An 18,747-nucleotide genomic window follows, 5' to 3' on the forward strand; every position below is an offset into this window, starting at 1 on the left:
ATTATGAGTTGACACTAAAGTAGTCCAAATTAATTTGATAATCCATATATAAAGTAGAATGAAAACACATAAACCTTTGTATCTATCCTGAAGACTTATAAAACTGTGCCATTTATGATACTCTAATTGTGTTGCTCTACATGGTTCAATTCTCTAACATGGCAACTAACTCTGAATACCAAGTAAAACACATCACTGATTTACCTTTTTAAAAGGTAACCAAAATAATAGTAAAATCTGGGCAGTCTTAATTGGAATGTCATAGTAGAAAGAGAAATACCTTTATTATCTTCTAAAAGATAAACTATCTCTCTGATGAAAACTCTATAAAAAGACAAAGAATATACTGAATACAAGATTGAAGAATAGTTTCTAACACATCACTCTAAGATGACATGAGAAAGAAGCATCTCAGGTTTAAGCCAAATAAAAGATAAATATAAAAGATGTAAAGAAAAAGAAAGCCATGCTATTACTATTGGACAAAGCATGTGTTAAACTTGAGATACTTTTTAATAACAGAATTTACATCTACAATAGAAATATAACTGACATACATCGTAACTTCATATTAATAACAAGAGATAAACACTGCAAGATATATAAAGCAAAAAGTTAACAGAAACAAATATGAGGCTTTAACTAAGCTCTTAATAGCACAAAAATATTTAAGACATAGATTAGTGCTTTTCAAACACTTTTGATTGGGACCCACTGTAAGAGAGACATTTGAAAAGTTTTTCTTTTTTTTTAATGTTTATTTTTGAGAGAGAGAGAGAGAGAGAGAGGAGAGAGAGGAGAGAGAGACAGAGCACAAGTTGGGGAGGGGCAGAGAGAGAGTGATACACAGAATCCGAAGCAGGCTCCAGGCTCTGAGCTGTCAGCACAGAGCCTGACATGGGGCTCTAACCCAAAAACCGTGAGATCATGACCTGAGTTGAAGTCAGATGCTTAACCAACTGAGCCACCCAAGTGCCCCATTTTTAAATACATATAACTGAAATAAAAGTTTCAGAGGCTTTCTATTAAATGATACTTTGATAATTTTCTATTTATTCCACTCCATTAAAAAACAGTTGCATGTAATTAGTCAGGATCCAAGAAACTGACTTTATGACGCAATGTTTGTGTTCCACAGTTTGAAAAAAATTATATAAATAAAATTCATCTATTATTTGGCACATAATTATCTATCACTTAGATTATGTCATCTTGTCAAGAAATCTTATAACTTTTATAGAAAGTAATGGCAAATTAGGCCCCAAAGAAAATTTCAGTAAATTAGCTAAAGTAGAAATACTGTAGACCATATGCTCTGGTCATAAAATAATAAAATTAGAAATAAATGTTAATAAAAATACTGAAGCAAAATTTCACCTACTTAGAAATTTAAAAAAGAAAAAAGGCCACAGAAACCACTTCTTTGGACTTTCAGGTCAAAGAAGAAGAAAAAACAAAACAAAACAAAAAAACACTTCAAAATCTATGACCTACCGTATACATACCTTAAAACCACAGAATTAAGATAATGTTGTAAACAAATATAGAATTAGAGAAATTGATTAATGGCCTGTTAAGATACAAATATACATGGGAATTTAGACTATAATGATGTTTCATATATAAGAAGAAAGGTTTATCAATAAGCTGTTCTGGGACAACAAACTAGTAAAGACAAATAATGAGCAAAGGAGAAAACAGTATCACCCATTCTTTGGTCCTGATAACAAAATTAATTCCAGATGAGATTTAAGATCAAAATAAAAATCAACACAAAACCCAACTCAGCAGTTTGTCTATCAACGCAGAACCTGATTCAAATTCATTAGTTTGGCTATCAAAACAAAACAACACAAGAAAGAAACAACTACTAGCAAGGATGTGGAGAGACTAGAACCCTTGTGAACTGCTGACAGAAAAGTAAAATGGTGCAAGCATTACTGGAAAACGTGATGGCTTCTTATATGATCTATCAATTCCATTTCTGGGTATATACCCTAAAGAACTGAAAGCAGAGTCCCTAAGAGATAGTTACACACCCATTTCACAGAAGCATTAGTCACAATAACCTAAAGGTAAAAGCAACCTAAGTGTCCATCCACAAATGAATGGATAAACAAAATGTAGTATATACACACAATCGGGTATTTTTCAGCCTTGAAAAGGAAATTCTGATACATGCTACAACATAGGTGAACCTTAAAGACACTATGCAAAAGGAAATCAGCCACTCACAAAAAGACAAATCCTGTATAATTCCACTTTTATGAGGTATCTAGAGAAGTCAAATTCAGAGACAGAAAGTACAAGGGTGGCTGCCACAAGCTGGGGATAGGAGGGAAGTGTTTAATGGGAGGGAAGAGTTTAATGGGAAAAAGTTTCATTTCTGCAAGATGAAGAATTCTGAAGTTTAATTGGACAATAATGTGAACATACCTAACACTCCCGCAATATGTATTCTTAATAGCAAAAATGGTAAATTTTATGTTTATTTTAGTACAATTAAAAATAAAAACACAGCTGTCCTGTATATATTATACGTGTGTGTATGTGTGTGTATATATATATATATATATGTATATATATATATATATATATATATATATATTATTACAATAAAGGAATGCCTGTCTGATCAGGACTTATGCTCTAAATGCCATCAAAGAAATGAACAAATTGACCACATGAAAATGTAAAATTTCTCTATGGCAAACAACAAACAAGAAATCAAAAGAACAAAAGATTTTAAATTGTTTATCAGAAAAAGAGAAAAAGGAACACAGAAAAAGTCCAAATGGCTAATATATTAATGAAAACATACTTAACCTTAACATTAAGAATAAAAATAAAGCAATTTCATTGCCTATTAAACATTAAAAAGGTGTGCAATATTTTGGCTTAGTATGAAAAAGTAGACCTCTAAAAACCAAACTGTAGTCTGGTGCAAACTGGCAAAGCTTTGTAGGGTACCTTGGTGATTACTAAAATATTACTAATATTCACTCTAATCTGACAATTCCATTTCCAAAAATTTTTCTACAGATTATACACAAGCTAAAATATCTGTGTAAAAGGATGGTCACTATAACATTCTTTTGATATCACACACACACACACACACACACAAATAAAGAAAAAACCCAACCAACCAATGTCCATTAATAGGAAACTACATGAACTATAATACATCTATATAAAACATTCTGTAGTCATTAAAAAAAATTAAGGTATAGCATATAATATACACTATACATATAGTAAAAACAAAAACCTGGAATATATACAGGCAGAAAAAAATGTGAAAGAATAAACACCAAAACTAAGGGATTATAGAAGCTTCTTGTTACACAATATTGCATCTTTTTAAAATATATTTTGAAAGAAACAATAGCTAAGCATAGAATAAAATGGTAGAGAAAGGAAAGACAGATGAAAGCATACACTTAAAATGTACTTAAGATTTTTACTTAAGTATGAGTACTCATTGTACTTTCTTCTATCAGAACAATTCAGCACTAAGCCTTCTACAAAGTATTGCTTTTCAACACTTGCACACATTAAGAAACCAGAGCGACTATCCAAAGATATAGAGATGATTCACATTTTGGTGACACACACCTAAAAACCTTAGGATCACCTGGTTACAAAATCATGATGCTAAAATGATACACTCAGCTCCATTATTCAAAGGATCATACCTGTTTTACCATTTGCAGAGACTTCAGAGAACTTCTAAGCAAAGGAAGTGAAGTTAAAAAATGCTGATGTCTTGCAGTGCCTGGGTGGCTCAGCCAGTTAAGCATCTGACTCTTGGCTTTGACTCAGGTCATGATCTCACCATTTGTGAGATGGAGCCCTGTGTCGGGCTCTGTGCTGACAGTGCAGAGCCTGCTTGGGATTCTCTCTCTCTCTCTCTCTCTCTCTCTCTCTCTCTCTCTGGCCCTCCCCTGCTCACTTGCTCTCTCTCTCTCTCAAAATAAATAAACATTAAAAAAAAAACTAGGGGCGCCTGGGTGGTGCAGTCGGTTAAGCGTCCAACTTCAGCCAGGTCACGATCTCGCGGTCTGTGAGTTCGAGCCCCGTGTCAGGCTCTGGGCTGATGGCTCAGAGCCTGGAGCCTGTTTCCGATTCTGTGTCTCCCTCTCTCTCTGCCCCTCCCCCGTTCATGCTCTGTCTCTCTCTGTCCCAAAAATAAATAAACGTTGGAAAAAAAAAAAAACAAAAAACTAAAAAAAATGTTTTTAATGCTGATGTCTTACCCAAGGTCATACAACCTGTATGACACAGCAGTGCTCTCTGGAAATCTTTCTAATTAACGGGAATAATTTTAAATTTTTCTATTAAAAAGTTACTTTCAACATGACAACCACAGTGAAATGGCAATTATTTTAGGACACTGAATATTTCACTAAGAAATTAATCAAGCTTATACTAAAACGTTCTTCCATTCCAACCTCAAAATAATTGATTAACCCATTTATTTTTACTTTATCACTTTTTCTCCCCAGATAAAATGTGTCTCTATTTCTGTGTGACATTAAACAGTCTAGCTGTGCTCCTGTTCCTATCCCTAGATGCCTGTCTTCAGATACCTCCCGTCCCTTCATCCTTTCCCTCTCCACTAGCTTCTTCCCCTTGGCCAACAAGTATCTCAGTCCAACAATCCTGAAACATCTTTTGACACTGCCTTCCTGTCAAGTTGTTTCTCTCCCTTCTTGAAAGACTAATCTTCACTTCCTTACCTTTCTACTGAAAGGGTTAAAGGTCTGTAAAAGGTTAACCGCAACGTTTAATTTCCAAGGAAAGTGGTCTCTATCAGTTCCCATCCAATTTGACTTTTCTACAGTATTTGATACTGTTCACTACACACAAAACTGGAAACTCACCTTTCTTTAGCTTTCAAGGTACTATCATTTTCTATGACTACTCTAGTTATCCTTTATACCTCCACTGGTTTCCCTTCATCTGTCCATCATTAAATATTTTTTACTATACACTGTGCTTGGGGACATTTTTTAAATACTATAATGATGACCCCCAAAGTTGATTTCTCAGGTTCCAACCATCCCTGAGCTACAAACTCTAATGTTCAACTCTCTACTAGATCTCGCTTCTAAAATAGGAGAGCTGAGGGGCGCCTGAGTGGCTCAGTCGGTCAGGCGTCCAAATTCAGCTCAGGTCATGATCTCGCGGTTCGTGGGTTCGGGCCCTGCATCAGGCTCTCTGCTGACAGCTTGGAGCCTGAAGCCTGCTTTGGATTCTCTGTCTCCCTCTCTCTGTACTCCTCCCCCACTCACACCTGTCTCTCTCTCAAAAATAAATAAACATTAAAAAAAATAAAATAGGAGAACTGAAACTCAACATGTTTTAGTATCTTTCTCCTAAATACACTAATTCAGTAGACTGTGCCAATCACCCAGCTGTTTAAGCAAGAAATATCTGAGTTATCTTTAAACTCTCCACATTTATTTAAACAATTTTTAATGTTTATTTATTTAAGACAGAGAGAGAATCCCAAGCAGGCTCTGCACTATCAGTGCAGAGCCCAACGTGGGACTCAAACTCATGGACCATAAGATCATGACCTTAACCATTATCAAGAATCTGACGCTTAACTGACTGAGCCACCCAGGTGCCCCTAAACTCTCCACATTTACTTGATCACCAAATACCATCAAATACTGAAATATAAAATTTCCCTAAAATGCCTCCTCTGTCCTACTATCATTTTCCCATATTTAGACTTCAATTAATTCAACAGCTTTATCAATGGTCTTCTCATACTAAAATGCTCTATAGCATATACCCAAAAAAGTCCATCCTTCCTGGCACAGCATAAAAAGGCCCCTCACAACCTAGCAGTTTACATTTCTATCTTTTCAGCTTCATCCATACAGCCCTAAACCTCCTCTTCCACAGATAACACAACCTTCCTATTCCCATAGACATACCACACTTCAAAGCAATATATATTTTCACCTCTTGTTCACCAAATAAGCCCTGATTCATTGTTTAGGGTCCAAAGTAATCTCTCTGTGACTCTTCCTGATCCTGCCCAGGAAGAATAGATGAGCATTTTTGAATTGCATTGCAATCCTACACTATTTAACATCTTCCCCTGTGAGTTATTACGTTATACCATTTTAACTATGTACGTATACATGTCCTTTTCTCCTCGTGCTCCTTGAGGATCAAGCTTTGCTCATATTTTTATTCTTTATGCATAAAATATAAGCTCTTTCCTCTCTCATCTGCCATCATTTTATTCCCTTGAAACTCACTGTGGTCTCAAAAAGGTCAAAGAAAAAGAGAGAAATAATGTGTAAGCAATAATCACTAATAACTCTGGATACAATAAAAGCAAAATACCTGGGAGGGAGAGGTGCCCACAAGTTAAGTGTATGTCATCTCATATCCAAAAGCCGGATTGGATCAAGGGAGCCTGTCCTGTATCAAAGGCAGTTTCAAGTGACCATGGCTGAAGAATGCCTGACAGCTATGAGACTGTTTCAAGATTATAAACAGGAGGAAGGATATTTTCAAATATTTGTACAATTACTAGTATCACCCCACTTATTCAATACTACTTCCTTCAACACATATTTATTAAGAGCCTACTACACAGCAGTCATTGCTCTGAACAATGGTGAACAAGTAAATAGACAAACTCTCTGCTCGCATGGGTATCTTCTAATAAGGGAGACACAAATATATAGTCCACGTTAGGCAGTAATAAATACTATATAGAAAAATACAGTAGATACAGCTGGGGGGGGAGGGGCTGGAGTTGCTACTTCAAAGACTGTGATGGGGAAGGCCTTCTAAAGGCAGTAAATATATCACTAAGCCCAAAGTTATATGCAAATATCAGCAGGAAGGGTCTTGGAGGCAGAAGAAAGAGCAAATGGGAAGAAGGAAAGATTGCGCTGTGCCTGCCATATTTTTAAAAAGTATGGCTGGGGGCGCCTGAGTGGCTCAGTCGGTTAAGCGTCTGACTTGGGCTCGGGTCATGATCTCATGATCTCACGGTTCGTGAGTTCGAGTCCTACACCGGGCTCTGGGCTGACAGCTCAGAGCCTGGAGCCTGCTTCAGGTTCTGTGTCTCCCTCTGTCTGCCCCTCTGCTGCTTGCACTCTGTCTCTCACATTGTCTCAAGAATAAACATTAAAAAAACAAATAAATAAAATAAAAAAATAAAAAAGGTGTGGCTGTGACACAGTAACTTAGTGGTAGGAAATAAGATCTTAAGATTGGTAAAATTAAGAGTTAGCTGAAAGAGTCATTACAGGTAATTTTTACAATTCCCATCCTATTTATGAAATTAGATGATTTATGGGAATGCAAGCTGGTGCAGCCACTCTGGAAAACGGTATAAAGGGTCCTCAAAAAACTAAAAGTAGAACTACCCTATGACCCACCAATTGCACTACTAGGTATTTATCCAAGGGATACAGGTATGCTGTTTTGAAGAGGCACATTCACCCCAATGTTTATAGCAGCACTATCAACAATAGCCAAAGAATGGAAGAGCCCAAACGTCCATCGATGGATGAATGGATAAAGAAGATGTGGCGTGTGTGTGTGTGTGTGTGTGTGTGTGTACACACATGCATACATACATACATAATGGAGTATTACTCAGCAATCAAAAAGAATGAAATCTTGCCATTTCCAACTACGTGGATGGAAATGGAGGGTATTATGCTAAGTGAAATTAGTCAGAGAAAGACAAATATCATATGACCTCACTCATATGAAGACTTAAAGAGACAAAACAGATGAACATAACGGAAGGGAAATAAAAAATAATATAGAGACAGGGAGGGGGACAAAACATAAGAGACTCATAAATATGGAGAACAAACAGAAGGTTACAGGAGGGGGATGGGCTAAATGGGTAAGGGGCACTACTTACTACTCCTGAAATCATTGTTGCACTCACTATACGCTAACTAATTCAGATGTAAATTAAAAAATAAGTAGAATTAAAATTTTTTTAAAATTTTTTTTTTCAACGTTTTTTATTTATTTTTGGGACAGAGAGAGACAGAGCATGAACGGGGGAGGGCAGAGAGAGAGGGAGACACAGAATGGGAAACAGGCTCCAGGCTCCGAGCCATCAGCCCAGAGCCTGACATGGGGCTCGAACCCACGGACCGCGAGATCATGACCTGGCTGAAGTCGGACGCTTAACCGACTGCGCCACCCAGGCGCCCCAAAAATTTTTTAAAAATTAGATGATTTAGACCTGATTTAGACCCTAACGCCCCATTGTAAATAAGCAAATATAGCATTTATCACACAATGGTAGAATAAGAAGTTATACGGTGATAAAGGAAGTAAGGTCAAAATCCACATCCCAACCAATGAGTCCCTAATCTCCATTATCTAGTTAGGATTCTAAACGAACTTCGGTACCTTGTCCTCTACTGGGGCCCAAACTCCAACACTCGGTCAGCACTCCCCACCCCATGCTAAGTTGCCTCAGGTCTTGTCCGACATGCTACATTGGGGGCAGCACATTTAATTATTATTTGAATTTTTAAAGGCATGCCCAATGGCTGAGGATGGGTCCCTTATACCTATTCTGATGTACAAAACTACCATTTTTTTCAATAACCTAAACTAAAATTATTGTTTAATCTCATTCCTCCTCCAGATTTGGTTGTAAAACTTTGCCCTTTCTTTCTTTGAAATATTTCATATCTGTTCCTTCTCCCTTTCTATCATAATCAAGTTTAGATTAAAAGAGCTTCCTAAATGAATTCTCTCCCTTCAAAAAATGTACAGTACTCATGACTGCTAGACTGATTTTTCTTGACAAAACAACTTTCTTTCATCATTTTACCCTTCTATCTGAGAGGGCTTTAATGGATCCCTAGTAACTACAATGTAAAATTGAAACCTAACCTTTGTTTTTAAGATTCTTCCAAATTCACAGTACCACCTACAGTCATCTTTTCTTACCATTCTCAGAACAAACTTAATTTTTCTATTTCCCAATGTCATGAAGACTACCCATGTGATTTGTAAAGGCAATCTCAGTTTGTAGTAAAAGTGTACACATAAGGGAAAAAAAATCCCAATAAAGGTGAATAAAATCTCCTTAAACAGAAAAAAAAAGTAGACCAGCATCTTCTGACTGGAAGAGACAATTAAGAATTTTACATTAATATTGATAAAAACATTCCACTGAACTCCAGTTTAGAAAGTGATTTTTATTCTAGAGATGAAAAAATTGTTAATCTCAAATTGTAAGTAATTTGTCCAATGTCTAATTTAACTAAAATGAAGCAGCCGAGACTTCTAAGGATTCAAAATCCCATGCCTACACATTGGCCTTCCCAGCCCTCTCTAACTACATAGGAAACAGACTAATACATGTGTTGTTAAAATATTAAAGTACCTGGGTGTTTACATATTAACTAGAGCATGATATGCAGAGTAGGTATCTATTGAAGGAATGGACACAAGGACATCACTCCTGGGCTTCTGTGGTTCCCCCACAGAATTTGGACAAGTTCAGAACCTTTCATACAAACGAAGCTTTTCCAAATGTGACTCCTCATTACCACATAATTCAACCTACCAAATCATTCCACCATGTTCCAATTATACCCCAGTATTCTGAGGTGTGATTCAAATGATAACTTGTAGGGAGTCTGCCATCACTGTTAAACAGAAGACTAGCAAACAAAATAAGATACCAACATTACAACATATGTATTACCAATCTTGTCAGGGCCACATCAACATAAAAGCTGCTAGGGAAATACTGAGTTTTGCATTAAAAAAGGAATTACTAAAATAAACATTAAAATAAAACTTCTAATATTCCTTTCACCCTTCAAAAGAAACTGCATAATGCAAACAATTAAAAGTTTATGCTCAGTAATTAGATTGCTTGGATTTGAGTTCCAGTGCTATCAACTTCCTAACAATTTAACTTCTCTGGGTCTCATTTCAACAAAATGTGGATAAAATCTTGCAGGACTGCTGTGCAAATTAAATGAGACTGCGTAGTACTCAGTATTATGCCTAAAACGTAAGAAGAGTTCAAATATCTTCTGTTAATTGTTCAAAGAACATAGATTAAAATGGAAATGCTAATTTTTGGCTTCCTCTCAAATCGTGTTATTGTCTGTGACAACCAGCTTAAGAAGTTAAAAATGGTTCATTCACCTTGAACAATACCAATTATTCATTTGCACCCTGGGGAATCTCCAGAAGTCCAGTGGTGGCAAAATCTGAATGAGATCTGCTCTTCATTTGTTCAGAGGTGGTCTTCACGCACCTTGAGTAAAGTCTGGTTCATACTAAGTGAGCAATTATTTTTTGGAAAATACCGGAATTAATATAAACGCCTGGCCAAATAGCAGACTCAGTCTACATCATAGGACTGAATCACCTAGTTTCTCTTCCAGCAGCAACTATTCTGACCTAAGGATGACCTAAATTCAGATATCAACTTCCATCACTGGGCCACATTCCAAGAACTCACATAAAACTGAAGAAGCTATGGATGCTCAGTTGATGGTACAATGGTGCCTATGGCAGCCCCAAAGCCGTATTTAAAAGCGCAAGGTGGAGAACAATGTATTAGTACATATAACATCAAGAATAAATATTAGAATCTCTTCTGCTTTTCATCTTCTAAATACCTCTTGATGCTACATCAATTTGCAACATTGTAACTCACCTGTTTTTTCAGTTATATCTGAATCAGGTGTGCCTGCCCTGCTAACCTCCCCTTCAGCATTCTCCTCTTCAGCACTAAGAGAAATTGGTGAAGAAGGGCCAGGCTGGGAGGGTTGGGGGGTTGCTTCGGGCACTTCCTCAATCTTACTCCTTTTCTCAAAGCGAAAACGGTCCAAGTTGAAAAGATTCATATTGGCAGAAACCACCACCACCCTGTGGAATTAAGAGCTTTAAATGAACTATCTGCAGGAAAAAATAAAAAGAGAAAAAGAGGCCATGAAAACAATATAAAATATACAAAGCCTTAGCAGTTCATTCCCAAGGCAATTAAGAGCACACAAACATGCCAGTGGCACAGGATGACTATTATGGCTGCGCCTCATTGTTAGGCCACAATGATCAGAAGGTGAACAGGGATATCTTTTTAAAATTTTCCATTTCTGTCTCTACTCCCCTTCTTCACCCCCCTCCCCGCCCCGCCTTCCTCAAACCACACGCTGACCCTCGTGCAACCTCCTCTTACCCCAGCACGCGCAGGCACGTTCCCCACTCTAACCCCCCTGCGGGCCGCGCCCCCGCCCACAGTGAGAGGCTCCCTGCACTACGGTGCTCCCTGCCTCGAGAAAAGACGTGCCAGGGCCCGCGCCTCGATACTGCGGGGACACAAAGGGGCCAAAGAAGGGGAGCGGCGGAGGCCGTGCTGGCGGGCACCCGCCCGGAAGTTGACGCGGCGCGATCCCAGCTGAGAGGAAGCTGATAGGATCAAGAAAACACAGGGAGGGTTCAGAGGTGGAGAGTGTGCTGCAGCATCTCTTTTAATGATCACCCAATCGCCCTCTTTCTTTCTTTAGTACTTACAGTCTTGCAGGCTCGATGCAATGTAACAAAGGTTGAAAGAAAAAAATAATTCCTGGCGTGGGGCGACGGTAGCCGGGCCGGGACCTTCCAAAACAGCACGGAGAGACCAAAGGAGCGCGCGGTGATGACGCAACACGCAGCTTAGGCTTTTTTTTCTTCCCCAGCGACGCGCGAGCGGAAGATGTCTAGGCGCGCGCTGTTGCCATGGTAATTCGTACCCGCCTCTACGCTTGTGAGCTCGTTTATGGCCTCTTTCTCCAGGTTAGCTAGAGAGTTATTAAATGAAACAGTAATAAATTGCGCAATGCCAATAAGTAACATAATAATAATATAGTATTTTATGTATTATGTATAATGTGTTGTATAATTTATACATAGTATCATGTTGATACTGTGCTAGATATTTTACGTGAATAATCAACCCTTACATGAAGCCTTTTTTTTTTTTTATACAAAAAAAGGAAACTGAGGCCTGCAGACGTTAAATAATAAGAAGTAAAAAGCCGGGTATGTTGAACTTCAGAGCATATGAACTGCCTCCCCACTGTTCGCTGGATTGTTCTTAGAGTGGAATATGACCGTTCATGTATGTTGACCGAAATATTACCTTTAGAATATTTACTCTTTTTGTCCTAGCATTGGCTAAACAGGCAGTTTCCTGTGTTTTAATTTGATCCTCTGGTTGGCATTTCCCTTAAAGAGAAATTACTACAAAACATTCTGCCAAATACACTGGCCATTGTAATCCTAAATTGGCATTCTACTTTATAAATCAGTGTTTTGAATTGTATAATTATAACATGAACCCACAGGTTTATCAAATGCAGGCACACTTATAAATCAACTGTCTTTAACCATAAAATTCAGAATCAAAGCCTGAACAATTAAGATTTCATTATACCTATTTTTGATATGCCGTGAAATGCACCAACTTAGTGCATGCATGGTAACTGATGTGATCAAGGGATGTAGCAACTTATACATAGTAAGTGATTTTTGGTGGTAAGGAATATTTGCTGTAAGATCTACTCTCAGCAACTTCCAAGTATGCAATAAAGTATTATTAACCATAGTCACCATTCAGTACATGTAATTTTAAAAAAGAATATTTGCTTTATATTCAGATAGATCTAACATTGAAAATGGATTCCACTAGCTGAATGACTTTAGGCAAATAATATATCACTTCTCTAACCCTTAGTTTCCTAATCCTATATATGTGATTGATGATTCTGTTGATTTCTTAAGGCAATTTTCTACAGCACCCCTTGACATTTGTACAACTGGAACAAGAGTGAAAATTGAGACCCACACATCATATGTCTAAATATTTAAACATAAATACAGTTAGCAAAATGTAAAAATAAAATACATCCTATTGCCCTATTTTGAAAATAACCTGGAAAGCCGGATTGAATTTAGAATTTCTGTTTTGGACAGCATGTGGATGATTCAAGAATTGGTTGGCATGTATATCCTGCCTTCCCTGTATCATGTCCTCCCATTCATTTTGATACCATTAGGAGCCTGGTGCTCATGCATATGGACACCCAGCTCAAATGCCTAGCTATAACTCCATCTAGTGTTGCCATATTTGTTTAAAAAAATAAAGGCTTTTTTGTTAAATTTGAATTTTAGATAAACAATACTTTTTAGTAAAAGTATGCCCCATTAAATATTTGGAACTTGCTTGTTCTAAAAACTTGTTTGTTTGAAATTCAAATTTAACAAGATATCCTGTATTTTCTTTGGCAAACCTATTCCTGCCCTACTGCTTCATCACCTTTTGGGCCTAGAAGCCTTTTTGCTTCATGTTGGATCTAAGAATATAGATACTGGAAGTATCTGTTGGCCCTCAGCAGGAAAGACCTGGGTAAAAGTCACTGCTAGCCTTCTTGGAGCTGTGTAAGCAGAGACCTCAGGGACCACCTACTCAAAAGCATTCTCTAAAATTGAAGGCATAGGTTTTGGTCCCACTGATTCCTTGCTCTTTGGGGTTGGGCATAGCAGGAAAAGAGCCAGAATTGAGTTCTGTAAAGCAGTAGGTCCAGTAGAGGGACCCCTCTTGCCCAATTCTTTTTTTTTTTTTTTAATTTTTTAACATTTATTTATTTTTGAGAGAATGTGAGTGGAGGAGGGGCAGAGAGAGAGGCAGACAGAATCTGAAGCAGGCTTCAGGGTCTGAGCTGTCAGCACAGAGCCTGATGCTGGGCTCTACCTGTGAACTATGAGATCGTGACTTGAGCTGAAGTTGGATGCTTAACTGACTGAGCCACCCAGGCCCCCCACTCTTGCCCAGTTCTAAGGGTGGGATTGTTCTATAGCATTCACTGACCTGGGAGACTTGGAATTTTCCATGATAGGGATTTTGCTTGATTGTGGATTAAAAGGTTAAGGGAATATATAACAAATAACACAGATTGGATGGCCTCTACAACAGAATTTTTTTTTTTTCTCAAAAGCTCTGAAGGCTGGAAGTCTGATATCAAGATGTTGGCAGGATTGGCTTCTTCTGCTTTATCCCTCTTTCTTTGGGCATCTTTCCCCTGTGTCTTTAAATGGTCTCCCCTCTGTTCTTGTGACTAATTTTCATAATTTAATTAAATGACCACATTTTAACTTAATTACATCTCTAACAACCCTATGTCCAAGTGTAGTCACATTCTGAGATAATGGGAATTAGGACTTCAACATATAAATTTGGAGGGGGTATAATTCAGCCCATAACAGGAGGCAAAAGAGTGGAAGGATTGCTATATGAACCTAAAATCTTCTAAAATTATAGCAGTAATTGGGGCTAAAAACCAGTCCTCTGACTTTTCTTCCTTATGACCCTTAATATGGTCATTCTCCAAAATTCAGTCCTTGGTGTCCTGCTTGTCTCACTCTACTCTTTCCCAAAGTGGGCTGATTATAGTGGTAACTAAATGTATTTGTCAAATCTTACTCAACTATATACTTAAAAAAATTTAATCTTGGGGTACCTGGGTGGCTCAGTCGGTTAAGCATCCAACTTCAGCTTAGGTCATGATTTCACAGTTTGTAGGTTCAAGCCCTATGTCGGGCTCTGTGCTGATGACTAAAGCCTGGAGCCTGCTTTGGATTCTATGTCTCCCTCTCTCTCTGCACCCCCGCCCCCCACATTCTGTCTCTCTCTCTCTCAAAAGTAAATACACATTAAAAAAATTTTTTTAAGGCTTAATCTAATTGTTTATAAGTTGTAACTCAATAAACTTAACACATTTTGTAAAAAGTGACTATCAACATTTAATTATTGATATGGAAGAAAATTTGAAAACCACCTTTCCCCCTAGAATGAAGAGGGAAAAGACAAAGAAGTGAAATCAATGAAATTTAAAGAAATAATAAACATAGGATCAGAGTAGTGAGAAGCAAACTTTGATTAATTATGACCTGAGCTGAAACCAAGACTCAGATGCTCAACTGACTGAGCCACCCAGGTGCCTCCCCCACCCCCCCTTTTTTTTCCAGAAAAGACAGTGTACAAAGGGCAAAAAAAAGTCAGAACTTGTTCAATAAACTAAATGCCAGAAATTAATGATGACACAACTACAAAGATGGGGAGGGAAAATATTGTGGCTCAGTAATTGTTTAGATTATCTATATGCTGTTCATTGATGGATAAAAAAAAATTCAAACTTTTAATTCCTTGAAAATATATCTTCCTTAAGCTGTTCCTAAAGACATAAATCCAGCTGACAGGGTCAAAAATGAGAATTTCAAGAAAGCAGAATTCATGGTATAAAAGTATTCTGTTGAGACTAAACACGGTTAGGACTTAATAATTGTAAGTAGGGTATATTTGTCAACATTTTGTTGCATAACAACCACAAAATTTGAATTGCATAACTCATTAATCTTGATTGGCTAGTATGGTTCAAAATCAGGCTACAATGCCTGTCTGCACATAGTACTTGTTCAATAAATATGTGTTGAGTGAATGAATGATATTAATAACTATATAAAATGCCTTAAGCATACAGATAACCACAAGGAAATGTTAAAATAAGCTGAGTATCTTCAAAATGTTACATGTCATGGAAGAATGACATAAACCAGAGGTGTTTTCTTACTAATTTTTTTTTTTTTTACTTTTTTTATGTAAGCTCTGCACCCACTGTGGGGTTTGAACTCACAACTCTGAGATCAAGAGTCACATGCTCTACCAATTGAGCCACCCAGGCACCCTTTAAACCAGAGTTAAAACAAACAAAAACAAACAAACAAACAAACAAAAAACTCAGGAAAGAGATAATGTAACTCAAGAAGGGAAGGAAAGTTATATATATATATATATATATATATATATATATATATATGTGTGTGTGTGTGTGTGTGTATTATTTTTAAATGAAGACTAAACTAGATGTGACACATAATGCCTAAAGAGAAATAGCAGGTGAAAGGGAAAAAAATAAAAAATAAAAGAGAGGTAAATAGATTTCAAGAGAAAATAATAAATATTGAAAATAAGCAAAGAAGATCCAACATAATTATAATAGGAATCACTACAGAAGAAAACTAAAACAAAGATGTGGAAGAAATAACTAAAAGTTGTAATTCCCAAAGTATTTCCTGAAAATTAAAAAGATTTGAAACCATATATTGGAAGAGCACATAAATACCTGTGAATATCAACCCAGATGGCAAATAGCAAGACATACTCTAATAAAATTTAGACTTAAAAATATTTTTTTTTAATTCCTTAAACATTTAGACAAAAATAAGCAAGTGACCTATAAGGGAAAGAAAATTATATTACCGTCACAGTTTTAACAACAAGTCTTTATGCTGAAAGAAAATGGAACATTGTATCTAGGAAGCTCAAAGAAATAAAATGTGATCCAAAGATTTTATATTGGGCAAAAAGTGCTTTTAAAATATAAAGGCACAGGGGTGCCTGGGTGGCTCATTCAGTTAAATGTCTGACTCCTGGTTTTGCCTCAGGTCATGATCTCACAGTTTGTGATTGAGCCCTGCATCAGGCTCTGCACGTTGGGTTCTTCCAAGCACAGAGCCTACAAATGTATATATATATATTATACATTTGTATATTATATGTACAATATAATATACATTATATTATATATTGTATATAATATACAATTATATTGTATATTATACAATATACAATAGTTTATCTGTGTATATGTATATATGTATATGGGTATATATATATATATATACCCATATACATATATAGGCACAGATAAACTATTAACATTGTGCAGGAACTCTATGGGTGTTGTTCTCATGAGTACTCCTAAAGAATTTATTTGAAAGCCATCAAATATGTTTAAATCCATCAGTTCTTTTTGATTTTCTTTTTAAACTGGTTATCTTTGGAGAATGAAAGGAAAAGATAATTCATTGTTATGAAAATTGACAAGTATAGGAAAAGAATCAAGTTTTTATATTGCCTTTACCCAGAAGGGTTCTGCTAGGTAATTAAATAATAGATGAGAGAGAGTGTTTCTTTATAAAAGTATTCCAACTAGTAAATGAGAAAGAAATGGTAAAATTTGATCACTCAGCAAGCCTGGCCCAAATTCCTAACCTATAAAATCATAAGATACAGTAAAATGGGTATTATTTTATTTATTTTTTTATTAAAAATTTTTTAATGTTTATTTTTGAGAGAGAAAGAGTTGTGAGTGGGGGAGGGGCAGAGAGAGAGGGAGACACAGAATCCAAAGCAGGCTCCAAGTTCTGAGCTGTCAGCACAGAGCCCCATGTGGGGCTCAAACTCAAGAACTGCAAGATCATGACCTGAGCCAAAGTCGGATGCTTAACCAACTGAGCCACCAGGCGCCCCTAATTCACCTTTTAAGTTAAAACAAATATTTACGTAAGGCTGCTGTGATGTTTAATTTTATGTATCAATTTGACTGGGCTAAGGGATGCCCAGATCGCTGGTAAACATTTTTGAGTGTGTCTCTGAGAGTGTTTTGGAAGAGTTTAGCATTTGAATTGGTAGACTGAGTAAAGAAGATTGCCTTCATCCGATGTCGGTAGATATTACATAATTCTTGAAGGGCCTGAATAGGAAAAAAAGTAGAAGAACGGCAAATTCACTCCTTCTGCTTGACCTGGGACATCCATCTTCTCTTGCCTTTGAGCCTGTTTTCAGGCTTTCAGACTTGGGTCTTGGGCTTTTGAAGTAGAGCACCAGCTCTAGCTCGGAGCAGGACTTCTCAGCTTCTAAAAGTGAATAATAAACCAATCCCTATAATGAATCTCTTTCTGTATACTTACATATATTGTACCAGTTCTGTTTCTCCATAGGCTCCAGACTAATATAGCTGCCAAAATCTTGTTAATTGCTTGTTAGCTTTGAAATAAGCTCAGTGAAAATGTTTTATAGAAGCCTCAAATTTCTTCATTAAATAGGAGGAAAGATTGTCAACATTTTATTTTTATTTCTTTTTGCTTTATATTTACCAAAATAAAACCATGAAGCAATTCAAGGAAAGAGAAATCCTTCCAAACTTGAATTGAATAAGAAGCAAAACAAAATAATAAACAGCAACAGAGATTAAAAATAGGGTTTGCAAACCTGGATCCCTTCTTAACTTGATATCTTAAAATGTAAACCACACCTAGTTGGTAATGGAAACTTGTATAAACTAATCTTACCTCCACACATAAATATGAAATGGAAAATACAAGATACCAAGTCATAAAACTAAGTAGATCTTTCTTATTTGGTAACAAGAAACTAAGACAAATATTACCAGTTTGTAAGTAAATACTTCTTTTCTCAAAATAATAATTCATAATTTGGTGAGGTAGAGGGGATGGTCATGAACCTCTTTTGAGAATCTGAGTTTTAAGAAGCCATGGAATGCTTTAGAAAAAACCTGCATATGCATGTTATGGATTGTACATAATTTCAGGAGGGTCATGTACCCCCTAGTGCTCTGTGCTCTTCATAGTGAGAAATTTTTTTTTCACATTGATAAATTCTGACACAGAGGTCCTGAATCCTCATAACTGGTGGAATTAATAATGATTCCATCCCTATATGTGCCTTTTAAAAAAAGTTATATTTAAATTCCAGTTAGTTGGGGCGCCTGGGTGGCGCAGTCGGTTAAGCGTCCGACTTCAGCCAGGTCACGATCTCGCGGTCCGGGAGTTCGAGCCCCGCGTCAGGCTCTGGGCTGATGGCTC

At 36.8% G+C, this 18,747-nt stretch overlaps 1 protein-coding gene across 6 annotated transcripts in view; it reads right to left on the reverse strand.

The window, feature by feature from the left end:
- The window catches only part of SMARCAD1 (SWI/SNF-related, matrix-associated actin-dependent regulator of chromatin, subfamily a, containing DEAD/H box 1), a 79,600-nt gene extending 67,902 nt beyond the window's left edge, over positions 1-11,698 (reverse strand). The window contains exons 1-2 of one of the 6 annotated variants that reach the window (XM_043572171.1): positions 11,557-11,698; positions 10,700-10,941 (exon numbers count right to left, since the gene is read on the reverse strand). In XM_043572171.1, the coding sequence (XP_043428106.1) occupies positions 10,700-10,889 (190 nt within the window). In that variant the 5' untranslated portion in view covers positions 10,890-10,941; positions 11,557-11,698. Of the gene's footprint in view, positions 1-10,699; positions 10,942-11,221; positions 11,443-11,556 lie in introns of those variants that run through there. The other 5 variants (XM_043572181.1, XM_043572180.1, XM_043572178.1 and 2 more) reach the window with 5 other exon arrangements.
- Positions 11,699-18,747: the final 7,049 nt, after the last annotated feature.

This window comes from Prionailurus bengalensis, chromosome B1 (genome assembly GCF_016509475.1).
Source record: "Prionailurus bengalensis isolate Pbe53 chromosome B1, Fcat_Pben_1.1_paternal_pri, whole genome shotgun sequence".
Taxonomy (NCBI): Eukaryota; Metazoa; Chordata; class Mammalia; order Carnivora; family Felidae; genus Prionailurus; species Prionailurus bengalensis.